Raw genomic sequence first — 27,118 nt, forward strand, 5'->3', positions numbered from 1 at the left:
GCTTCATACCCTGGTGGATGGGGCTATGGCTCCCCACACTCCCTAGCAGATCATTACATGGAGAAACCTTTGGAATACAAGCATGCTGATCCACACAGGTGTGCAAACAGGTGTACACACGTGTGTTCACAGCCTTTCTTGGCTGCTGCCTCAAAGCACATTGTGCGCTGTCTATCTTGCATGCTGCACAACATTGTTTATTATTTAGTATCTACTGCTAGCTAGTTTATTGTGATGGTGATGTTTTTTTTATTATGTTGCTCTTTGTTGTTTGCTTTCTCTTCTGTTTTTTTTCTCCATACAGGTGATCCAGGTGTTTTGTTTGTTTGTTTGTTTTTTTCTTTCTTCCCCCCCTTCTCACCGTCTCTTCTCCCCTTTGGTTTTCTTTCTCTCCCTCTCTTTCTTTCATTCTTTCTCCCTGTCCTATCCCCCAGTCATGTCTGTCCCGTTTGTAGCAACTGAAAATAAAATAAATTCATAATTATAATAAAGGTCAATCAAATGGACCAATATGGCAAGGCCATGATGATCCACTTGGTAAAATAAATCCGCTTGGCATCTTTCTTGGCCTCAAGACAACAATTCTGATGGCTAAAGATCCAAACGGGACACAAAAAAATAAAAAAATAAAAAAATAAATAAATACAATATAGCATGTTCTGACTGCGGGGTTTTGGAAACAAATTAAAACGTACAGCTCTGTTATCACTTCCAACGTAAATGAAGACAGAAAACTAAACAGCAGTGACGTTTGTAGGGTTACTGAAGTTTTGCTAGCTGGTATATAATGATGTGCTACGTGACCGCTAGCGACACAGCTATGTTAGCATAATATACACAAGCTAACTTTTTTTCCACTCGATAAAAGTTAGCGTGAGTGTTCTCGGTGGTCAGGAACAAATGTAATCGCATGGCAGGATGCTGTAAAAGGACCAAACTTCAGCCAGGAGAACAACTGAGATAATCCATCCACAATATGAGGTTAGTCATTCATATACTGCTGCATGGGCTGGGCTGTAGCTACAGCCTAAGGTTTTAAAAACTGAGCTTAAATAAATGATTAGCAGTAATAAAAGCCGAGGGAGGTCAACAGTGATCACTGACTGTTTTAGGAGTTTTTTGAGATTAAATAGAAGAAAATACAAAACATTAAACATGTTAACAACACAAAAGCCATATTAAACACAGACTACTTTAGGCCCGGAAGTAGGATTCGTCACGTCATCACTTAACGACCGGATAGTTATCATAATGTGTGGATAATGTGGAGCCAAATGCAGACTTGCAGACAGAATGAAGAAATGGACAATGAACTATTATTAGAGTGAGGCAGGTAGTCTAACAAGCAACAAAAAAACTAATTCCAGAAAACCAAAAATTACAAGTAACAGGGGAAACATAGTTTTACAGCTATAAATCGTATTTCTGCACCAGGAAGATGATTCCAAAGAGCTTTTAGATGAACATTTGGCACCCAATCTCACCACAACAGGCAGCATATGTGCAGTGTGCCATTAAAAATTTTGAGGAAACCAGATAAGTGGAGGACAAAAAAACTACAGCAGATGAATAACATCAGAAAGTCTTGTCCTTAAGAAATTGGAAAACAAATCCAGCAAAGATGTGACACAGGGCCTAAGCGATGCACCTGGTCCTTGGCACCTGGTTGATCCATCTACTGTTTGCCAAAATCTCAGTGGAAACGTGGCTGTCAAGAAGTTCATAAGGAAGAGAAATGGAGAGGAAAAAAGTGGGGTATGGCAAACTACACAAGACCTGGAATGAAGATCAGTGGCAACAGATCTGATGGAGTGATTAATCCAAATCAGAAAATTTTGGTTCCTGGAGTAGGTCAGGAGAGAGGTACAGCACTGATTATGACAACCATTTGTAAAGCATGTAGAGGAGGCTCTGTCATGGTTTGGGGTTGCATTTGAGGCAGTAGTGTTGGGGATCTTGTCAGAATTAATGGAATTATGAAAATTTGCCAAAAAGATTTCAGGCGATGTTGAAAAATAAAGGTGATCATATCAAATATTGATTCCCAAACTCATTAGAATTATATAAATTCTGTTTTTTTCTCATAATAATAATAATAATGGATTGCATTTATATAGCGCTTTTTGGGACCCCTCAAAGCGCTTTACAATACCACTCTCACATTCATACACTGGTGAAGGCAAGCTACAGTTGTAGCCACAGCTGCCCTGGGGCAGACTGACAGAAGCGAGCCTGCCATATCACGCCATCGGCCCCTCTGGCCATCACCAGTAGGCGGTAGGTGAAGTGTCTTGCCCAAGGACACAACGACCGCGACTGTCCGAGCCGGGGCTCGAACCGGCAACCTTCCGATTACAAGACGAACACCCAACACTTGAGCCACGATCGCCTACATATACACTTTATTTATATGTATGTTTGCATTTGTTTCAGTTCAAACTGTCTGAACAAACACATGTCAAATATCATCAAGGTATATAGTTAAACATGGTAAAACCTCATCTGTGCATTAAGTGGCATTCTGAGAGGCGAACATATTTTTGCTGCTTCTGGGGAGTAAATTGATTTCCAGGTTCTTAGGATTTCCTGGAACTTAGTGGAAAATAAAAAATAAATTAAGCAATACAAAAGATGATTCCTCTTAGGCCTACCCTCTAGAGAGTTGCCAGAAAGTCTATTTTACACAGTTGGATCAAAGCTTGTCATCCAAGTACTGGTAATTTGGTAGTGGGAAATCTTTAATACTCTCCCACATGAAAGACTATAATGCAACTAGAAAAGGAAATGACGAGTTATTTCTGTGGCTCTGGTCACTCTTTTTACACTTAGCCTTGAAAAACTTAATTTTAGAAGGAAAGAATTGCACTGAATGGAAGTGCTCGGTAATATCCCAGAAGCTGTGATTCTCAACTTGATGGCTGTTGATGACCGGTTACTTTAAAAAGACATGCATGTGCACTAGTGAACTACAAGGTACGTGAGCTGTTAACAAACCTACATTCATTTCTTCGTGTTTTATTTAGCTGTTTATCGTCATTGTTATAACCACTATTATTGTATTTATAATGTGTTTTTTAACAACCCAGAGATGATTAAAGACTATGAAGAATCAACCATCTGGACACAAATAGTGTACACTTATAGTCTTCTTACACGTATGCAATAAAAAGTATACCAAGGGCAAGTATGTCATAAATATTACTATATAAATTAATCTTTTAGTGAAAGTTTCCTCACTTGCTATGATGGCTTTATTATAATAAGAGAAACATAACAAATATAGTAAGGAAAAACTCATAGTTAATTTCACTGGATTCTTAGGTTTCAGCATTTTGAGTTTAGATATGAAATTCATATATTTTCTTCAATTCAAGTGAGTGAGAAGGTATGAAAAACAACTATAAAATTCTTATGAGCTTATTAATAATGCACTGGTTTTTCAAAGATTGGGAGCCCACTAATTAGCTGATTTGCAGGTCAAAGCAACTCATTTGGATACTTTTTAAAGTTTTTTGTTTCATGAAACCTAAATTTTTTAAGTATTAAGATTTCGAAATGATTCTTTTAAGAGCAAGCACAGCAACTTTATACATTATACAAACAAAACCCTTCATCTTATTAATCCTGCAGGTTTTCTTCAAGATAAAATTATGTTTCAATCAATTGTGCATCCATGCTCTTTCTTAGCAACCCACACTTCTCCTGCAGAAGGTAACACAGCTGCTGAGGGTGAAGTGTCTTTCCTGAGGCTGCTGCCTCCTACTGTAACTTTGTGACTTCAGGTTAGAGCTCAGTTGAGCAAAGATCTTCTGGGAGCTGAACCACTGAGCAGCAAAAGCCCTACAAGGTGCTCGGCATGAAAGAGTCAGTAAATAAGTAAATATAACAATAAAAAAAAACAAAAACTTACCTGAAGAAGGTAACGAAGAACTGCACCAGGTCCATGATGCTGTTGTGCTGAGAGAAAGCAATCTGAGACAAGACAAGAAAGGGAAAGAGAGTGCAAGAGGTTAGTGCAAAATGTACAAGTTTGACTTTTTGCCTCTATATGACCTTTGAACAGCAGTTAAAATGCTGATTTTCTTCTCCTCCCATTTGTGATTGGAACTTTTTCCAACAAAACTTCTTCCTGCAAATGTAAGAACAACACAGACTAAAATCGACACAAGTCACTGCACTGCTTTTTTATTGCTCCTTTTACAGAACACTGGAAACTAAAACAGTATCTGTTAAACATCTTTCTTTATCCAAGGCCAGCATTCAGACCTCTTACAAAAAACCATTGGTTTTATTCCTGCCTTTTACATTCAAACATGACACAAACACAAAGAATACAATGTGATGCACCACCATATGGGTTGCAGGTTATTATAAGATTAGCCTGTGACTAAAAGCTTCTGGCCTTTTGTGTTCTTCGGTATTCTGCAGCACTTTGTTCAACAATTGAAATTTGACAAACCTACTGCATGCTATAGCTCCACTAAATCAACTGGCTGCATCATCCATCATGTTCTCTGTTCTGGGATGCTGGTGCAGTGTGTGACACTCTGGTGTTCAAAGCCACAGATATAAAACATGTCGACTCAGTCAATGCACACTGTGTATTTATTGTAATTATTGGTAATTGATTTTTCCGCTTGTCTTCAACCATGCAGATATTAACTGGTTTAACTTTAACAGATTATTCTATATTTCAGTAAAGAAAAGCACAATTCCATATTAGTGAATACAACATCCTGGCTGATTATCAAACAATGTTTCTTTATTGCTTGTGGAAACCCAAGCTTCCAATTTACTATGTTTCCAATGTCTGCTATACTAATTAAGGCTCATAAAGTTAAAAAAAATATGATATGCCCTTTTTAAAGTGGCCAAAAACTTCATCTAGTTTGTGCATGTTTAAATGAGCCACATTTTTGTACTGTTTTTGCAATATTAAAAGATGTATTATCTATATTTCCACTCGTTTCATCAGCATACACACCCACACATATTCCTAACAGCATGAAAGCCATCCTCACCTCTCACCTCATCTCATCCCTCACTCTGTAACTCAATACAATCCGTGTTTATGAACAGTTGTGTGAGTTTACTGTGTGTTTTTCTGTGTCTATGTAAGATGTGCCTTCTGGCTTCAGAGTACAGTTTTGGCTCTCAGATATGAAAACTCTTGAAAAGCCACTGCAGTCTATGTCTCAAATCCATCATGTTAAGAGGATTATTTATTACAAAAATAATTGATTTTCCATTCACTTTCCTGTCCTGCAGGGACAACAAAAAGCTGATATTTCAGTTACAGTTAGAAGGCACAAAGACTCCTCATATGGATCAATGCTCTAAGATAAATGACCAAATGACCAAGTCAACCAAAGACGAGCGGTTAATGAGGATAATTTAAAAAACAAAAAAAACAAAAGGAATATTGGTGTACAAAAGTAAAACTCTCAACAGCACAAATTTACTGACGGCTACTGGTTGGTGGTTTGTTTGTTTTCACTTATGATTTCATGCCAGCAGCACAACCAGTACACAAGTACTGGGGAAAAGTAGTAGTCATCATCTTAGAGCAAGTATTGGTGTGCCAGTGCACTGAGCAAAATCACTGCTATTGTTTCGTAGAAAACTAAGAGTAAAGTCTAAGAATTGTAATGACCATCTTAGAGCTTTGATCCATTTAGTAATTAAATGGAGTAATTCAATTAGGAGGTCTGCTTCACAGGAAAACTGATTACCTGTCAGTTTCTTCCAAGCTCAACCAGTATGACTGTTACTAATGGTGTTTCCCAATGTCTTATCCACTCATTTAAAATATGGTTACATTTAAGAAAGTGAGCATTCTTGGTTAAGAAAATACAAGAATGGAGAACTGAAAAGTTGCACAGCAGCAGACCAAACAACAATTGATTTGTCAAAGTCCCACTAAGATGACTGCCAATTAAAAACCTTTTCACAAAGGAGTTTTTTTCAACACCTCCACACGTAATGTGTTTGTATTTGCTGCTATTTTGACATTAACATAAATAAAAAGCTTTTTTTAATGGTTTTACTGAACAAATGCAAATTGTAGCCTTGAAACCTTTAGGTCCTCTTTTAACAGCAATAGCCTTCATCAGATTTAGCCTAAAATTGCTTCTGACACTTCCACATCATCAACTGATGTCTTGATGGCACACAGCAGGCATTTCCACAGACGTCTAAATTAGGTAAAAGTTAGTGACTTGCTTTGGAGTTTCCAAAACTTAAATTTAGTTCTCTCTCAAGCACTCTGTTGAATATTTACTTTGGTTTGGTTTATTGTTTAACCCTCCTGCCATCCTTTAAAAAACTCACACCCATCACCCTAGGGACCATTCTCAGCCACGCCATAAAAAGACCATATATCCATATTTTATTCCACTTTAAATTAGCCAACCTTGTAAAACTACTTCTCCCTGAAATATTCATGTAAAGTTTTAATTATATTTTCGTTGTTTTAACCCTTCAAATCCCAGTGTTATTACATGAGCGCCCTGTGTTATAAGCCCCAAAAACCAAAAAACGAAACTAAATATTTCCACAAAAAACCAGTTGAAGTAATATGTGATTGTCATTATAAGTAGGCCTTTAGATGGACCAAAGATTGGCACCAACATACATTTTGACCTGCCATTATTTTTTTTGCATTTTTTTTGCAATTTAAAAATTAAATCTTCAAGGCCCTGAGTCTTCATTGACATCCAAGAAAAGAAGAAAAAATAAAATCATATGATGATAATTTGGGGTTGAAAAATAGCGTTTATAATGGAAGTCAATGGGCAGAAAATGGTCCCCAGGGTGATGGGTGTGGGGATTTCTGCTGCTCAGCCATTTTAGGCTGATTTAAGGAATTCACACTGGAATATTAACATTGACAGGTAAAAACTATCCTGTGGCAAGTTTGGTTATATTCCACTGAACACAGTGGAAATGGCAGCCATTTAACACATAGCAGTGGCACAAAAAGGTCCCAAGAAGGCAGGAAGGTTAATTAGATCACCTACAGAATGCGCTCATAAGCTTAAGGAACTGCTGCCCAGATGTTCTTGTGCAACATGTCCTAATGTCATTTCTAATTCTTTGATCCCACTGTGATTGCAAGACAGCCAAACAACTATTCCATGATGCTGCATCCACCATGCTTCTCAGTCAGTTTTTGGCAGTGTCTCTTTTCTTAAAGGAACTTTGTGCATTTTTGCCAAAAACTTCAAATTCTCCTTCACCATCCACAGAGCTTCACCCGTATACAGAATAGCAACAGCCCAACATTTCTTCCATTTGTAAACTGTTTGTCTTATTGTGGATTAATGAACGCCTATGTCTTTAGAATAGCTTTCTTTGCATTTTCAAACCTCCAGGATATTACATAATGATTATATTAAGGCCCTAAGAAAGTTGTTGTGAACAAGGCATAGTTCATACCAACCAATCCTCTTGAGAAGAGCGTACTTTATCAGTATGTGTTTCTTTATAGGAGCTCAACTAAAACATTGTCTTACCTCCTTAACTAGAACATCTGAGACCTGTGTTTTTGTTTATTTGTTGAGTGAGTTTGTGCATAAAAGTGTGACTCACATGTAGATGAAGATCAAACCATATTATATAAATAACAAATGTGTCATTCATGAAGAAATATCACTTCTTCCAACTGTAAAGTAAATTATGTTTATAAGGACAGCTTATGCTTTTGATATTAAGTGTATTGGAACAAAAAAAAGATATCCGAGGAGAGACTATGACATCTAATTACTATGAGGACATGTTGCCCTCAGAGTTTCTCTTGAAATTAAAAGCTAACTTTAGAATCTGATAAATTCTTAACAATTAAACTTTAGATGTCTTTAAATGTGCATCAGTAGTTTAATAAGAAATCATCCTATGCTAGACAGACCCGCACTTTCTTATTCTTTTTCATTTTTACGTTAAGAGGCGAAAAGTCTTTCATTTTGTACTAATTGTCTTTCAAAGGTGTCAAAATCTTACACTTTCTCTCATGAAACTTTAAGATAATATAAAAGAGGTACAGGCAAAACCACTTATGTACTTAGTAGCACTGAGTAGTAGCACACAGTAGACTGTGAAAAATGAATTTAAAAACATTAAACCACTGCAGCTAACTGGGGTTGTAAATTATAAAATAAATACTGATGGGACGCATCAAAATAACGGCACTGTATTTCAGCCATGTTCAACATGGGGATACCTTTAAATGGCCCTAATAGTCAAAGAGGCTGCGTCTTTGTCTTTGGTGAATCCTTTGAGACTACTTGGGAGGGAAGAGGGAAAGAAATGGGGCAGAATGAGCTTAAGAGGTTTACCAGCACTTGTGCAGCAGGTAAAATGGCCTGACAGTGAAAAAGCTGCAGAAAAGCTGATTTTGGTCCAGTGGGACACAGCATTAATACAGGCATCAGGGAGAAAAGAGCCTGGCTTTGCATTCAGGCTTCTACTGCAGCAGTTTACATCATTCCCCCCTGACAATATAAAGAGTTATTATGAGTGTACACACATACTGCAACAAGGTAAAAGAACAAAACAAAAAACAAACAAAAAAAAAGCACACATTTACTGTCAAACAATGGATAAACATCCTGTACACTGAAAAACAAATGCAACAAAACAAACACAAACTTGCACAGTGGACAAATTATGATCGCTGCACTTAATGCAGTAAGTTTAAACTGCTCTTAATTTTTCTCTCCCGCACTCATGAGTCCCATACCAGCTCCAGCCAACTACCATCATTTCAATTTACAACAACTGCAGTCGTTAAACAACTATAATCAATAAGATGTTTAGACCACACCCTTTTCATCCCAGCACACACCACTGCAGAGCCACAAACGAGAATCTAACACGAGGACAAACACATAATGCAAGCTTAATGTGCACATACATAGAATGAGCAAATTACCATCAGACAAGTATAATTTGGACAATTTAAGTATAACTTAATTCATTTCAATAGTGACAAGAAATGCACTATATTTGTGCAACTCTTACTGAGATACAGAGGAGATAATTCTATGGTCGTTTTCAAGCTACTGTTTTTGCTGGTTTCTTCAAAGCAAACTTAACTGTGTCTCTTGACAGGTTTTATATGCTTTAAGTAAAAACTGCAGAGTGGTGTACAGCAATACTGGCATTTAGATTTTGGCAGCAAAGACCTGTGCACACTTATCGTTTGGCAGTTTGCCATGGTGTAACTTGCAGCATTTTTTAAACACAGAACTGATGCATATAAGAAAGTGCCCTAAACTATTTGTATAACCATGTTGTTATCCTGCTACCATTCTTTACATGATGTAATTATTTTATGGAGACCTGTAGTAAGTCATTTTCAATATCAATCCTTAGCAATAAAAGCCATGTCAATAAAATCGCATCAAAGACAAATGTCCTGTGACAATTTTAGCCTCATTCACCAAGACAATGTCACATCTTGGTGATGTTGCCTTTTTTCCTATATTTTTTGTAGGAAAGATGTTCTGAATGAACATCTTTGTGTGTGTTTTAAAGTGATGCTTTGTCATTAAAAAGGAAAGTTGGGAAACCTTTTGGTACAAATCTAGGTTTTCTGCTTCTGTACAGCATGGAGAGGAGCTAACTGTCAAAGGAAATGAGATGGATAACATAAATGACAGTGTCCTTACTGTGAACAGGCCCAACAGCCTTTAGGTTGACTTTAGGTCTAGTTGTTGACTAGTGATGACAGTACATCTGAGTAAAACACACTTTATAAATACTATGTCAGTCAGTCACCTTTCTCATGCACTATGTGTTAATGGACCTCTCTGCTTTGAATCATACTTCTTATAAATCTCTGGCTCTCTTCCACAGCATGTCTTTATCCTGTCTTCCTTCTCTCACCCCAATCGGTTGCAGCAGATGGCCCCGCCCCTCCCTGAGCCTGGTTCTGTCGGAGGTTTCTTCCTGTTAAAAGGGAGTTTTTCCTTCCCGCTGTTGCCACAGTGCTTACTCATACGGGGTCATATGATTGTGGGGTTGTTCTTCATATGTATTGTGTATTATTGTAGGGTCTACCTTACAATATAAAGTGCCTTGAGGTGACTGTTCTTGTGATTTGGCGCTATATTGAATTGAAATGAACTGAATCTGCGAAACTAACATATGAAACAGCTGGTTGGAGCAGGAGTGATAGAAAATAAATAGTAACTGTACTTCTAATAAAGGGATTCTAACACAGGACTAATATAGGAAGTCCAGTTTCCTTCTTTTATTTCTCAAGTTCTCAAAACTACCATGATCTGGATGACTGAGAACCTACAGAGATAGTGGGACGGGTAATTTCTCAATCACATGAGGCCCCCAGGGAACAATAATCCCATCCAAAAAGGGCTTAAGACAAATCAATGTCAGATACTGTAATGGTAAGTACTGCACTCCTGAAAGATTAGACATCGTTAGTGAAATTTACATTGAAAAAGAGCGATTACATGAGTCACCACAGTATATGCTATTTATGGAATGGAAAGTGCTCCTGTGTGCTTTGCATGTTGAATTATTTATTGCTACATAGTTTTTTTAAGCCCGTTCATAGTTTTGATGTAGGAAACAGCTCTACTGAGGTTAGTGGTTTTAGTTTAATATACTGCAGCTGTTGTAATAATAATAATAATAATAATAATAAAACAGATTCTGTTTTTCACAACAGAATCAGTGAATTTAACTTCAACAAAATGGACATAGCTACAGTGACATCACCAACTAGTTTTCGGCTCATTTTAAAGCCTTAACATCAGCATTTTGGCCAATGCCATGTTATTGGTGTTTTGAACAAGAAGGGTGGAGTGCTATGTTGTTAACATTAGCAAACTATTCTACAAAGCTGCAATAATACACTGTGGGGGTGTGGCACAAGCACACATAGCGCTGTCAAAATAGTTGTGCATTTATTGTTGGAGTTCGCTCAAACAAACATTTCAAAAATTACAGAAAGTTTTTACGAGAATTTTCAAATGAGTTTCAGACATACCTCAAGTTAAAAAAGAAAAAGATGAAGGATTCAGGAAAAAGATCGAATTCATATACACCGAACAATGATTTAGAATAAAAGAGATGCCTCAGTATATTTCACTTACGGATTTAAATGACTATAACATAAGAAGAACTGATGTTTCTATTGCGATATAACAAAGCTTTGAAACAGTACGGTGAGTGCTGCTGGAGCAGACTTGGTCCTAAAAGAAACTGCAGCTACAGGAAATACAGCAGGGAGAATGGGTCAGAAAAAATACTACAGAAGGGAATTCTCCAAAACTCAGACAATAAACACTGAAACAACCCACACATCACAGCACAAACACATGATAGAATGTAATTGTTTGAAGGTCAGGGGTCAACCGGCTAGTCAGAACTGCAATTACCAGAGAAGAGAGTGAGAGTGAGAGGAAGGACTGGGAGGGAGGAGTAAAAAATGAGAAGAACAGGAATGACATAAAGAGGGCTCCAAGGACTCCAGTGCTACAATCCAGTCATTATGAAGGGACTCCGGTGGCCCTCTGGGGACAAGCTTAAGAGCTGTGACAGCAGTGGGCTGCCTTTGATTTCCCTAACCCTGAACCAAGGGCTGCTTGTTAAAACGTGGAATAAAAGAAAGTGCTTAGCTAATCAATACAGGAAGGTAAAAGGAAAAGGAGAAAAATAGAAAGGGGTGCACCGAAAGGGGAGGAGGAAATGAGTATACAGAAAGTACAGAAGGAAAAGAAGATGGAAAAGAGCAGCTGAGGAACTTTTCTCACTTAATCTTCATCAAGGCTGCAGGGCAGTGGAACTATGGTTCATATTAACTGAAAGAAACAGTCCATCACCGGGAAACTACTTTATAACACAGAGACCCTGATAGATACTCAAACCTATAGCAGCTGAAAACAGTAAGTGGAAACTTTGGAACTCATGTTTGACACAGACTTCAGGCAGTAATGATGAGGAAGGCCTCAATGTGGTGCGCATTTTTGGGAATCTTTTTCTACAAAGCCAAAGAAGAATAAATTGTTCACTCAAACCAGCAATTGGGGCCTTTTAATTATAAAAACTAGTTCATGGAAATACTACAACAGTGGTTTGTTTGTGTTTCTGGCAAACTGATAACTTAATCACACTGAGAAAAGCAACAAAACAAAGGGATCAGTATTGAAGATAACACTGAACAGAGTGACTGTTTGCTAATATCCAGAAAAAGTGAATATGCATAATTAAATATCTATGATTAATTGATAATTTTGATAATTTGCCAACCATTCTGTCTAAAAAATATGTGTGCTACTACATTCATAAGCCCTACTATGGAAAAGTCGTTTTAGTCTATTAGGTGGGTGCCAGGCAAAGTGATGGCATCATCAGTTATCATAACTGATAATGTTTTGTGGCTATAAATTAGATACTCATGCAATTAAAATGGCAGCACTTTTATTAAGTTGTTATACATGCATAAACATTACAAATATACCATTTAATCAATTCATAGGTGGTTGCTAGGCAGCACAATGTTGTTAGATAGCCGATCCTCAGAAGCCTAAGATGTACCTGTGTGTCAAGTTTGGTTGCGCAAGTGATTGTGTAGGGGAGTTAACAGACAAGCAGAGAGATTGTGTATTAAGATCCAAATCAAAGGTCTCTTTTTATGTTTAATATATGCAACGTATTTGAGTTTAGCCACTATGTTTATCATAACAAATATCAACCTTGAGCAATATAGCAAGGGTATTTTTAAAGACTGAAATAAAAATATTGTTCAACAGTCAGAAAGTTAAGTACATATTTCATCTCCCTAACTGCCCTTGTAAATATGCATGCGGGAAGCATAAAGCAGAGTAAGAGCAGCAGAAAGAAACCTGTGGAGCACTGAACAGGCACCAGTACCAACACATTTGTCAGTGATTGAGTCAAATACAGCATAAAAAAGGAGGTGTGGAGTAGGGTTTCAAAGCGGCTTGCAGATGTACAGTATCTGGAGGCTTTACCAATCTGCTGATAGTGGCTGGCTGTGCAGTCATCTTATCTATTTGCATTAGCTCACTTGACTTTAAAATATTCACTGGCCTGTATGCTCGATTTTAGTGTATTAAGAGTATTAAAAGAGGAATCCTACTCCCCACCTAAGTGCTATTTACTAAAGTAATATTAATAGTAATTTAAACTATAAAACCAGCTTAAGTGTAGTACAGTATATTTAAAAACGAAATTCTGAAGGTATTTGTAAAATGAGTATGGAAATCCATTAAAACAATCAAAACAATCAATATGTTGGGAAATATTTCTTACATCCACACATACATGTCTCCTGTACATCTGGTACAAAAATAGTCTAAGTGAGAAATAAATATGCTAAAACTATTTCATACAACTCTATATTAGTTTTAGGGTTTAAAGCTTTATAACAGCCCAAAGCAGTGAGACAGTGCTCAATTATAAAATGAAATTGAGAGTTGCTTATGAAGCATATAGAAATCATGTACACATGCTAATATCAGCATGTTAAACGAAAAGCGATGTGTTTACAGTGCATGCTCCCTCAGTATTTGAATATTCATAAGAACCTAATGACCAAAGTGAAGCAGTTGCCAAGTGCTGCTTCCACCTACATGTTATGCAAATGAGTCCTGCTCTACCATATGTGTGCACTTGTTAGGAGAGCTCACAGATGCAGTCTTCTTTAAACAGGTGCTTAAGGCACGCTCATGCATTAATCTACAGCTCAAACACCAGCAACAAACTGCAGTAAAAACCCCAAATAACAGAACAGTCAGGACTTCTGTTTCAAATATTTGAACTATTTAGTTACAATTTAATATTTCAAATATTATCTCTGAATTAAAAGTTAAACCTGCAAATGTCTTGAGAAAATATTTAAATTGACTTAGCTTTACTGATCAGATGATTGATTAAATACATTGATTTTGGTCACTAAATGTTGCTGTTATAAATGTCAGGTGACCATTTCCCGCACACGCATGCTACACATGTATCTATTCTGTAACCAACCTAATTTGTGTTGATGACTGATGATGACTTCCTTTCTGGTTACATGTGTAGCACCGTGCCTCTCGACTTCTGTTCTAGCCTATGAAATGTGATACTGCTTCAATGAGATGCATCAGATAGATGTGCTTTCAATCCTCCTTTGTCGTGTGTGTGTGTGTGTATGTGTGTGTGTGTGTGTGTGTGTGTGTGTGTGAGAGATGGTCAGACAGTTAACCATTTAGGCTTCTGTTTTAATCCAATAATGGATACTTTGCAACTGACTGATCAGAGAGGGTGTTTGTGTGTGTGGCGGATATCTGATTAGAAGAGGCATCCTTTTCAATAATGGCACAGACGATGAGTGACCGAGCATTGCGCAGCAAATCAAATTATCACAGCCCTGAGTTCCTCTGCAACAAAATGGCTGCTCACCTCTGACAGAAGGCTTTTAATCAACTGGCGTATAAGCTGCAATGCATGGAGCGATGCAGCAGGGAAGCAGATGTACAGAACAAGCTCTTTTTACAGCTAATTTTCCTGTCATCGATTCCAATTTAGTGTTTTTGAAAAATGGAAACACACGTCTGTTAATTTAAGCAATATTACAAAGCCTTCGCTGTTAAAATAACTTTTTCTGCTAAATTACAAACAGAGATGTTCAAATTAGACACAGTTATGATGTTGAGTTATAGAACTTCTGGCTAAATTAGTTGTTCTTTCAAAACAAACAAATGAAAAGAAAAGATGGAGAGAAACTGGGTCATGTTCCAACAATGTTTGTGTGCCCAATCAATAAAACATGATTTTCTGATTAGAAACAAAACCAGGCCAGTCCTACTTTATGGGAAAAAATGGTGTCAAATGAACAAATTAGAGTGATGGTCTGTATTTTCTTGGGATTTGTTGCATCTGTATTTGCAGATGCAACATATAATTTTATTATCTCTGACTTAAGTTTGTTTAATCAAAGAGAGAGAAATTCAGCATTTGCAAAGTGTTGGATCTGAAAAAGCAGACACACACACATTTAATGAAAACCCATTATGCCATCTTCCTCCTCCATGTTTGTATTCTCTCACCCTGAAAGTACCCTAATCAGATTCCCGAACAGGCATCTGAGTTGGATGCCTGTTCGGGTGTTTCAGGCAAGTCATACTGCGAGGTGGCCGGGATAGACCCAGAGCACTTCGAGGGATTATACCTTTTGGCTTGTCTTGGAGCCTTCTCAGTTTCCCTGCAGAAGAACTGGAGCAATTGGCCACTTGAAGGGAAAACTGGGCATCTCTGCTTAGACTGTTGCCCCCACAAACTGGACCCAGATACATGACAGAGGATGTATGTAGGTACCGATGGATGGAGTTACATATGACATAAAATACATAAAAATATGAGATGAGTGCAGAGGAGCTAAAGCTAAGGGGGAATATCATCTAATAAAAATCTGTTCCGCATCCAGCTCTCAATTCTCAGCCAATATCAAGATCCTGTGAGGGAAACACTGTAAGGCCACAATAGTTTGCCACAGATATTTTCAATATTTATTTATTTTATTTTTTTACATAGGTTGTTTTTGAATGAGAAAAGGTTACATGTAAGGTTGTGCCCTGAGTCTGTGTAACAGCTTCTGAATGACAGACTTCAGCTGGCCCGCAGTCTTATTGGCCCGGGGCTCAATATGAAGTCGAGGAGGAGCCAACATCAAAGCCATGTGAAGTGAGACTGTGGATCATAGTGTTTGTTTGTGTTTCACTGCCACAAAAGATAACGTCACTTTTGGTGTCAACTCATGCTGCCAGCAGTGCACACAGCTAAAAGGTCAAACAGAGTAAGCCAGGTTAACTTTAACAGAATTATATCTTCCTGCAATGTCTGTAAATATTCTGTAGCACCTGCTAAATTTATTAGTTTATCACTATTGCTGGATCACTGCATCCCTGACATTATAAAAGCCAGTGCCCGTGAATGAGAAAAACGTTTTTTTAACACAGATATTAGGATTTTTAAATTCAAAACAAATAGACGGGAGCTGATGGGAGCTCACGACCCAAGGTTAGAGGGGTGGCCTTGCAATCGTTCCCTCTAGCAAATTCTACATTTCCTGACAATCAAGCAGGTACCTCTAGATTTGTTGTTTTCTTGTGTTGCCCCTTTGTGCCGTCACTCCATTTGCTATCATGTGACTCGCATGTACGTGTGTGTGTGTGTGTGTGCGTGTACCCAGATCTATTAAATCAAATATATCAGGCCAGGTCATTATCAATTCTCAGGACAATTTCTCAAACTCGCCCTACTCCATCATCAGAAGCCACCAAGGTCACAGGACCGGACGCCGCATGCTTCTCATGTTACACACGAGCCTGGCTGACATGGTGGCGAGATAGGCTTCCTCTTGGTAATTATCATATCACCTTTCCACCAGCAGATATATGGAGCTTTGATAATGTACCATTAATGGGAAATGCATATGAGGGGAGCGATCGATGGACAAATGACCCATAATGAGGTACAGAACACTCTGCACTAAACTTTGACTTTTACACACACCAAACGACTCTGATAACACAAGCCGACTGGGGTTGTGTTACTGATCCATGTGCGCTTAAAATGTACTTTATACATCAAACCCTCAGAAAGAAAGAACAATTAGAAGTTAATATGGCGTGCTTCATATCATATTCAGCAGTGGGCTGATGAAAACAAAAAAAGATTCAATAATGTGATAAATAAATGGTTTGATAATATAAAATTAATATTTCATTAGGTGAATTAGGTGAGGAAAAGTTTTTTTTTGTTTTAAGCTTCTTCTCTGTTGAAGCTCAGTCAATTCAATCCTACAGTTACAGTCTGTTTAAGAACATTAACAAATGCCTTGAGCTTCCTCTAATAGTATCACATGTAGATTTACTGATTTTAACTACTTCATTCCTATTGCTAAATCTTCATTGAGGGTCTTTTTTTAAATCAACTTATAAGCAGATAATCATGCACTGATAACAAGGTTCCCTACGATTCTCAAAGCCCCCCATTTGCAGTAAGCACTATATGAATGAATGAGTTAACAAAAATTAGAGCTACTGTAGTTTTGCATGCATCTCCTCATCCAACCCTCCATCCTCAGCTGTTTCTCGACCTGCTGTCCGTCTTCCCCAGTCTGTCAATTAAAATGTCTCCAATTCCTCAGCACTGGACATTGTGACTGTAAGATAGTCTCAACATCAGTTAGCTATCCTACCCGTCATCACTCTGCCCTAATTTCTCCGTTCTTTCACTTCTTGACACCGTTCATCAGCCCACACTCCAGAACCTGCATGACGACAGTCATTTTAAAATATCACCACTAAAAGTCTACTTCAATTTAATGGATCATAAGGCTGGAGTGTGAATATTCAGTGTGTGCGGCTGCCGCCTGGAGATTTAATCCGGTGCTGCATAATTGATGGAGAGACACTGGAAAACTCACAGATCATTAAATGTGATAGCAGATTTGCCAAACACTTTTCAGAATAGTTTATGCTCAGTGTCCTGTCGGGGCTATATGTTTTGCAGGGAGACAGCTCCTGAAAACTGGGAATGATGGTGATCATCATCACGAGGCATACTTTGTGTTTTAACATTTTCTTCCGAACACTGTTACTGACTCACTCAGGCACACGTTTCAACACAATGGCTGTGAAGTCCTTAGACATTATATTTCCCAACACTTTAAATCTTCAAGAATCTTTAAATGATTGCGACTTAAATGGGTCCATCCAAAAACTGTTTTATTTGGATTTATAATGAGTAATTAATAGCTTCTTTTAACTTACCCACAAGTCCCCAGAGAGCAATATTGTAATAAACCTTTGTTTCCTGAGCCTTTGGAAACTGATGCTTGTCAAACTCTCGGCTTGCATATCTGCAGCATATGGTGTGTAAGCAAAGCATGTGAGGTAGACACAGTCCCAGTAGATGTTAGATTATCAGAGACAAAAGAAAACAATACATGTTTTTACTTTTGTGAACTTTGGTCTCTGTGTAGTTAAACATGACAGAATGACTCAATCATTTCAGATTTTGCATGATGCATTGTGTTATTCATTGATTGATTAAGTTTATGATTCCCAAAGCTAAACTGATTTAAAGTGTGGACAGAAGTTATTCTTTTCAATAATACCACGTTCAAAATATAATTAAATGCAGAGAACTTGTGCAACACACTTTTATAGATGACTAAAAAAATGAAAACAACTGAACAATGAACCTTTTCTTTTTTTTCTTGTTTGAGATCCAAACAAAGTCAACTTCAAGCATCCTTTCTGTTACATCACACTTTGTCTCAAAAAACACATATCTGCATATGAACAGTGGGAATGTGTATTTAACAAACAAGATTATAGTACATGAAGCTTTAGTTTTGTGGTTGTAATCAGTTTGAGTTCTACTGACCCTTCATGTTTGAGCACGCTCACCAGGTGGCAAACAAAAGAGCGAGTCCATTTACTAAAATACTAAACCATCAATTGTCATCAGACAACAATTTTGCACAAACTTTTTGATCTTCAGGTCTGCCTGATCTGTTTTCAATGCTTACTAGAAAAAAAAATGCATTTTTTTTCAACCTCTTGCTTATTGTCCTCTGCAGAAAATATAAAAACATGTTTTCTATAAATTCATAATGAGAAATGTGGTTGTCAAAAATGGTGGGACTGAATGGTCGTCTTGCCAACACATGAGCCAACCCACATGGCTGAGGTGCAACTGGGGCCAAAGGGAATGGTGGGAGTTACTCATGTGCATTTTATTTCATATGCCACCCACAAACTAGTCCTGCTCAGGAGATGTTCCTGATGTAAATCCTGTTCTAGGCCCAGTAGCAACAAAAAGAAGCACAGACTTCCACATCAAATGCAGACACATGTGACGGTGCTGATTAACCTTCCCGTCATGTTCGGGTCAAATCTGACCAATTTACAACTTAAAACACTCATAAATACTGTGTTTTATATCGGATTCCCTCAAGGCCTTATGATATCCTCCACACTATGCACATATAAAAGAAAAATGTGCTCTCAACACACAGTAGAACTGTGGCTGTGAGATATAGCACATTGTGACGTGTTGGGAGCGGCTATCTCCCATCATGCCTTGGGAACATGTGTTGCCAGTTAAGACGATTAAACTGTACTTGCATTTGTTTTGGCTACGTAACTTATGACCGTTCCTGCTAATATTCTGGTGTAAATTCACTGATAGTTGTTGTTTTGATAGAAAGAGAAAATATTACACCATGAGTGAGTCCATGTGTGGGGTTATTGACCCTCTGAAGCACAGTATAACACAGTGAACTGTTCAATAAAAAAAAACCCCTTTCTGCTTGGGGTAGAATAACAGGCTCAGCCTTTGGGTGAGTTCTTTGTTGTTAAGATTCCTCAGCTTGCCACAATATTGTACTGAAGGTATAGATTCAAAGACCTGATAATGTAGCAGGTCCACCAGAGTGGTAGGTGGATGAAACAGGAAGTTTTAGCTCCAATGTCTGCCTTTTGAGGCTGAAGTTGGAGGACTAGCTGATGAGTTCCCAGCACGCATCACAGTCAGACCTCAAAATGAACACCATCTTAATAATTTTCATCATATCCAGTATCAATGGCAGATTAAACAGCAGAAATATTATTGTCAATTTAAAATAATTGCAATAATAACCTCATTAACTCAGAATCAGAGTTGTTGTGTTTTAGTTTCAGTATTCGTTTTAATCTTTTTACTAACACATTTCTAAACTGCTGATTTTTAATGTTCAGAAAATGTATCATAAAAGAAAAAGAAAAATCTGAAGGCATGTCTACATGACTTACAGTCAGTTACTAAGTCAAATGAATATGAAGTTACAGCATTACCAACTCTCCTGACTTTTCACATCCCTGCATCCATGCAACCTTACCTGGATCTTGATTGGCCAGCTGAAGTTGGACACATACACGTAGAAGGTGATGTTGTGGTGAAGTCTGAAGTTAAACTTTTCACTCGAGAAACTGTCACGGTGCTCTTTAATGTTCATCCTCGCTATGATGGGCATCTCCTCACCTGAGATGGTTCCAGCTGAGAGGAACAGAAAAAGGTTAAAAAATGAATACGATTTTTCTTCTATTTTAACAACAACCGCTCGTGGCTTGTGGTGATAATTGTTTTCAATAACCAGTTTTCAGCAAACACATGTATTAGCAGTTTATAACAGTCCATGAGAAGAGGTAAAAGGAACAAAATTTGCCTTCAAAGTCAAAAGCCTTCTTGGGTGACAACAAGCCTTAGTACCTGCATTTGTAAAAATACATGGCCATGCATACGTAAAGCTGTTAGCAGCACATTTCAATGATATTAAATGGGACCTTTGCGTCTGTGGCATTGAATTTGTTTCAGGGCCACCAAGAGGTGGAGATCAGGACTTGTTTTTAAGAAGAAGAGAGGCTTTCTATTTATATTAAAGACACCATCAAAGGACTGAAAAAAAGGTTTATTTAGTGTAATTTTATAGTTTCCTATAAATGTTATATTTTAAAAAAATAGATGAAAAAGCCCTAAAAAAAGAAGAAAAAAGAAGGTTTTTCTGGCATAAAGTAATACCATTTTTTTAAGGCCCCATTTAACAAATTGTTAAGTTTGCATTAGCCAAATATCCTTTGACTGGATGACTGAAACTTTGCCGGTAACATACAATTGTTTTTGTGGAGTTCTTTCCAGCACACCTGTCTCTCCTGTAGATATTTTGAATGAAGTTGATCAGATACATTTCATAATAACTCAAATCACAACGGAAATTACACAGATTTTGACAAAACACTTGTTATAACTTCTGAAAATGAAGACATATGAAGACCAGTGTCATGTCAGCCTGGAGAGTACAACTCTGTTTTACAGCGGTAAAAACTTTCTCCTTTTTTCCTACTTCATACTCAGCAGCCACATGAGAACACCACAATGAGCTGCCCATCAGCAAGGCTGTTTTCAATCCAAATGTCCTTGTAAAGATAAATTTAAAACAAAAACTGGTAATTGGACAGGTTGAGCGAAAACAGCGTGAATTTTAAAATGCCAAGGCATGCCTTTCATCTCAAGCAGGCAAATTAACATTCACAGCAAAAGCATTATCATGACACCTTGCAGTAATTCACAGTGAGCCTGTAAATTCCTCGCAGCACTGAAGAGGTCTGATTTCAGGATCCTTCGGAGCATCATCAGCAGTTCTGTGTTAATGGCTGAGTTTTCAGATGGTGTGAATAATATATTTCCACCTCCTGCTTTATCGAGGGCCATTAAACACTCTGCAATAGTCTGAAGACAATCACACACACACAAAGCGCAGAGTCCCAAAATGACTAAGCTGTGGGCCCCAAGATCCCAAGAGTGAGAAAGTGCTTTTATCTTAATTGGAATCAGGAGGGAAAGCGTCTAAAATACCCTAATGCCAAAATTCTGAATATCTTCTGATGTGTTTTGTCAGGGGGGGGGGAATCCCTGCAAGGCAAGCAGGAAGTGGAGCTGACCATTTTTGGACAAATCCTGACTGTGCGATAACATTACAGACTGACAGCTAAATAAGAGCTTTGGAGACAGACTGGACCACTGTATCACAACATTGACATAGACGAGAACTGACAAAAGATTTCAATGGAGAGATGGCTAAAATGAAGGGAGTTCTTTAAATGTGTCTTTAAAGTGTTTCCAATTATGTTGGCCGATTAGATCTATGCACAGTGTAAACGTGAGCAGAACTATGCCGGCAACAAAGCTAACAAGCTAACAGGAGAGTCACGAGCTCGTCTCCTGCCCAGGGCTCTGCGGGACTAATATATATATTTTTATTAATTCAAAAAAAGAAATGAAAGTAATTAAAAATAGTTAGCTGAAGTCCTAATGCCAAGCACACACTGTGCTCAGAGAGAGTCCTGAGTCGAGCACTAATCAGCTAAAATCAGTAACATTACTAAAGCTTCTATGCTAACCCTGTAGGCACTTTGATTCTTTTATTAGGGCCTTCATGAAACTGCTGTGTTTATTAAAAATGTCCTACAAAATTAATCACATTTTTTTCCTCTTAACATCTTAAATTGCTTGAAAACTCTCTGAAATTTGCACACATGACTAAACTGGTATATATATATATATATATATATATATATATATATATGTATGTGTGTGTGCGTGCGTGCGTGCGTGCGTGCGTGTGTGTGTGTATTAGAAGTACCACTTAGAAAATTGAGTTGGAGGCTTTTCACATCCATGTACAAAATTCTGCAGCCCCAAAAAAGCCTCGTGCCCTGAACCCCCCACCCCCTTGGTTTTTTGTCTTTTTTTTTTAATTTACCGGGTAATTTTGGCACTTTTTTGTTTACAGACAGAGATTGTACTTTAACAAACCCCTCACCCACATTTTATCAGATCAACATAACATGTGCTGCAATTCGAAGTTGAGTACAGTTTAATTCCTGATACAACACATTTAATAGGAGATACTGAAAATAAGTACTGAATAAAGAATAAGTTCAGCAAATTATTATTAATAATAACAACAACAATAATAGTAATAATAATACATTTTATTTATATGTGCCATTTGATTCTGATTAAGGAAAAATGCCACTCAAATGTGCCATGTTAAATCAGCTCCCAACTTGACCTGGCTTTAACAAGCTGGTGATGAATCTGGGTGTGATGCAGGGCAACATGACACTGCTAACTCGACTGTTTGAATTTCTTCTTTATGGAAACACAGTCCCAAAATGTTTTGCTCCAGCAGTCATCACTCGGATAACCAAATCATAGCTTTTATTCTGAGATAAACGGATGTTTTTTTCCTTGCGGTATGTTCATCTTTTTAAACCCTTTACTATCTGCAGATAAAGTCTGTGTATGGGTACAAATAAAGGTGGCCTTGTTTTCCAGTATTACAAAGTTGTGTAACACTGTTATATATAGTTATATGTAACGCTCATATGCAGCATCCTAACAGGGAACATGCCTCGAGATATCTTCATGTCCACATTAAAGCTATTTGATGGGGCACAACCCAGTGTGTGTGAAGGAGCAAACTTTGCTACCTGAAGATTTCTTTTTATTTATTATTTAATAGAAAGTGGATGGACAAGCCATTCAAGCAACTCAAGCAAAAGGAACTCTTTAAGAATAGTATGAATAAGTGTGTGTGCAGCATACCGGTTGAACTTAAGGACCAGGTGATGTTCAGGTTAAAGTTGTTTGAGGCGTTGATGGACATATCCAGGTTTTTGTTGGCCTGGAAGAAGAAAAAAAAGCAAGGTTGTGTTACTGAGCTGAAGAATGAAATCAAAGCTTGGGGACAAACTGACTGAAGATGGAGAACCTTAGAGACAGACCTAAGAAGGAATCAGCAAGAAACTGAAGCAAATTTTTTATTTCTTTCACATCTTTTTTTGGTCTATGTACAGGTTTTGCAGTTCACGCTGTTGTTGGACACCTTCCCCAGGCTATTTACATTACTTCAACTCGCTTTCCTTCAGTCAACAGAAGAACTATTTGGGAAAACATTGTTAACTTGAGCAGACTCATCCTGGCCTCAACTCATGTCACCTAGGGCAAATCTGAATCTGCTGGCCTCTTTTTGCATCGTTACATTGATTTTGTCTCCAGTGTTACCACTCTGAGTTGTATTTCAACACAGCTTTAGGCACAGAGAAGGAAAAACAGGACAGATAAAAGTCAAGAGTTTAGACAGATTCCTTAGTCTGACAACAGATCTTTACATTTGGAGGATATATGTTTTTATAGATCCAAAGCAGTACGCTGCCACAACATGCCATCCTCTGTCTTTGTTTAATTTTTTTTTTCTTTTTTCTACCATTTAAAAGTATTGTTACAATGTCAGATGCTGAAATGGAACATGGGCAGAGTTCATGAGGTCAGGGAATATATAAATAATCCCTGTAAGCAAGGGCACAGGGATTATACTGCTCCAAGCACATGATTTCTCAAGTTTTTAAAATTTTGCGCTGATCTGATGTCAACTTGGAAACTTTCTTATAGTTGTCATATTACATGCACTTCTTTTTGCAGGCTAGACGGTATATGAAAGACAACTACCAGGTCTAAAAAGTGAAGCCAGTGTAGAAGCTTGTTAATTAAGCATTTGTTCAAACTGCCAGCAGAGGGAAATTCTACTTGTTGCAAAAAGAAACCTAGATGAAAAAGAGTGTTCAGCTCCACTGATCTATTATTTAAGTAAAGTCATAGTGAGCTTACGGTCTCAATCATTATTTTTAAGTCTTATTGAAAACTACATGACCCTAATTTTGCAAATTATGCTCCAATTTAATGGAAATGGATGAGGAAGATCGGTGTATGTCTTAGAGCTAACTTGGTTTCTTACTTTAACTTTCCTCCTGACTTATCACATCCCGTTTGAAAAGATGGCAATGAAAATGACAAATTTCCTACTTTAGCCTACAAGTCAGGATTTCAGTACCAGTATATGACTTGATGGTCACTATGACCAAATTTCTATGGGGCATTTGGTTTCCAGTAGCAAACCAGAAAAGCTGTGGTGTTGGTGGGCAGCAATCATGAAGGATTAGGATCAGTTTTAGACTTTATTTATTATTATTTTTATTTTATTTATTTTTTGGGAGGACAGAGAAGTCATCCACAGCTAGCCACTAAAGAGCATGCAAGCTTATTCCCACATTTCCATCAGTCTATAGGACAAAAACCTAAACTGTATGTACAGTGGTGCAAAAAAGTATTTAGTCAGCCACCGATTGTGCAAGTTCCCCCACCTAAAATGATGACAGAGGTCAGTAATTTGCACCAGAGGTACACTTCAACTGTGAGAGACAGAATGTGAAAAAAAAAATCCATGAATCCACATGGTAGGATTTGTAAAGAATTTATTCGTAAATCAGGGTGGAAAATAAGTATTTGGTCAATAACAAAAATACAACTCAATACTTTGTAACATAACCTTTGTTGGCAATAACAGAGGTCAGACGTTTACTATAGGTCTTTACCAGGTTTGCACACACAGTAGCTGGTATTTTGGCCCATTCCTCCATGCAGATCTTCTCGAGAGCAGTGATGTTTTGGGGCTGTCGCCGAGCAACACGGACTTTCAACTCCCGCCACAGATTTTCTATGGGGTTGAGGTCTGGAGACTGGCTAGGCCACTCCAGGACTTTCAAATGCTTCTTACGGAGCCACTCCTTTGTTGCCCGGGCGGTGTGTTTTGGATCATTGTCATGTTGGAAGACCCAGCCTCGTTTCATCTTCAAAGTTCTCACTGATGGAAGGAGGTTTTGGCTCAAAATCTCACGATACATGGCCCCATTCATTCTGTCCTTAACACGGATCAGTCGTCCTGTCCCCTTGGCAGAAAAACAGCCCCATAGCATGATGTTTCCACCCCCATGCTTCACAGTAGGTATGGTGTTCTTGGGATGCAACTCAGTATTCTTCTTCCTCCGAACACGACGAGTTGAGTTTATACCAAAACGTTCTACTTTGGTTTCATCTGACCACATGACATTCTCCCAATCCTCTGCTGTATCATCCATGTGCTCTCTGGCAAACTTCAGACGGGCCTGGACATGCACTGGCTTCAGCAGCGGAACACGTCTGGCACTGCGGGATTTGATTCCCTGCCGTTGTAGTGTGTTACTGATGGTGACCTTTGTTACTTTGGTCCCAGCTCTCTGCAGGTCATTCACCAGGTCCCCCCGTGTGGTTCTGGGATCTTTGCTCACCGTTCTCATGATCATTTTGACCCCACGGGATGAGATCTTGCGTGGAGCCCCAGATCGAGGGAGATTATCAGTGGTCTTGTATGTCTTCCATTTTCTGATGATTGCTCCCATAGTTGATTTTTTCACACCAAGCTGCTTGCCTATTGTAGATTCACTCTTCCCAGTCTGGTGCAGGTCTACAATACTTTTCCTGGTGTCCTTCGAAAGCTCTTTGGTCTTGGCCATGGCGGAGTTTGGAGTCTGACTGTTTGAGGCCGTGGACAGGTGTCTTTTATACAGATGATGAGTTCAAACAGGTACCATTCATACAGGTAACGATTGGGGGACAGAAAAGCTTCTTACAGAAGACGTTACAGGTCTGTGAGAGCCAGAGATTTTCCTTGTTTGTTATTGACCAAATACTTATTTTCCACCCTAATTTACGAATAAATTCTTTACAAATCCTACCATGTGAATTCATGGATTTTTTTTTCACATTCTGTCTCTCACAGTTGAAGTGTACCTCTGGTGCAAATTACTGACCTCTGTCATCATTTTAAGTGGGGGAACTTGCACAATCGGTGGCTGACTAAATACTTTTTTGCCCCACTGTAGCTATGTATTACACAACATTCATGTATTGGAACTATATATTTCAATTCAATTTATTTATATACCAACAAATCAAAACAACAGTCACGTCACGTCAAGACCCTACAATAATACAAAGAAAACCACAACAGTCATATGACCCCCTATGAGCAAGCGTTTTGGAGAATATAGGAAGGAAAAAGTCCCTTTTAACAGGATAAAACCCTCCAGCAGAGCCAGGCTCAGGGAGGGGCAGCTATGGGTTTTATCAAAAAGGAAAGTTTTAAGCCTAAATCCTAAAAGTAGAGAGGATAATGAAAGCACCGAGCTGGATAAAAACTTAACAGGCCACTCTTAAATACTAAAAATAATTAATGAACCTTAACCTCTCTTGACATTACCTGTTCAGGTGTTGCCATAAAGTTGATGGCAGTGTAGTAGCGGTCATCTTCCTGAAGCAGACTGAAGGTAAACTGGTAATCGATCAACAGGTTATCTGATCAACAGAAAGACAAACAGAGGCACAAAACACAAATGAGAAGTCTTGTGAACAAGCCGATCTTTTAGCAGTGGAGCATTCTTAGGTATTTAGCTGCCTCTGATTTCAATAGTTTTCTCTTCAAGAATGGCATTACAAATAAAGGCTCCATCCTGCCTGATTTTATTGACGTCACCATCAAACACAGATTTATGAAAGTAAAAACACCGGAGGCACTGATGGTGAGTCGATATTCAATTAGATGAATAAGATTACAGTAGTGGAGTTTCAAAGATCTCAATCAGTGACAAAATAAATAAGGTGC

At 38.1% G+C, this 27,118-nt stretch overlaps 1 protein-coding gene across 3 annotated transcripts in view; it reads right to left on the bottom strand.

Annotated features, from left to right (window-relative positions):
• The window catches only part of atrnl1a (attractin-like 1a), a 325,816-nt gene that overhangs the window by 136,292 nt on the left and 162,406 nt on the right, over positions 1–27,118 (bottom strand). For all 3 annotated transcript variants that reach the window (XM_004553538.6, XM_004553537.6, XM_076891448.1), the window contains 4 exons: positions 26,717–26,811; positions 23,188–23,266; positions 19,919–20,076; positions 3,911–3,972 (listed from right to left, as the gene is read on the bottom strand). In XM_004553538.6, coding sequence (XP_004553595.2) covers positions 3,911–3,972; positions 19,919–20,076; positions 23,188–23,266; positions 26,717–26,811 — 394 coding nt within the window. The remainder of the gene's footprint in view (positions 1–3,910; positions 3,973–19,918; positions 20,077–23,187; positions 23,267–26,716; positions 26,812–27,118) is intronic.

The sequence above is a fragment of the Maylandia zebra genome, linkage group LG13 (assembly GCF_041146795.1).
Source record: "Maylandia zebra isolate NMK-2024a linkage group LG13, Mzebra_GT3a, whole genome shotgun sequence".
Taxonomy (NCBI): domain Eukaryota; kingdom Metazoa; phylum Chordata; class Actinopteri; order Cichliformes; family Cichlidae; genus Maylandia; species Maylandia zebra.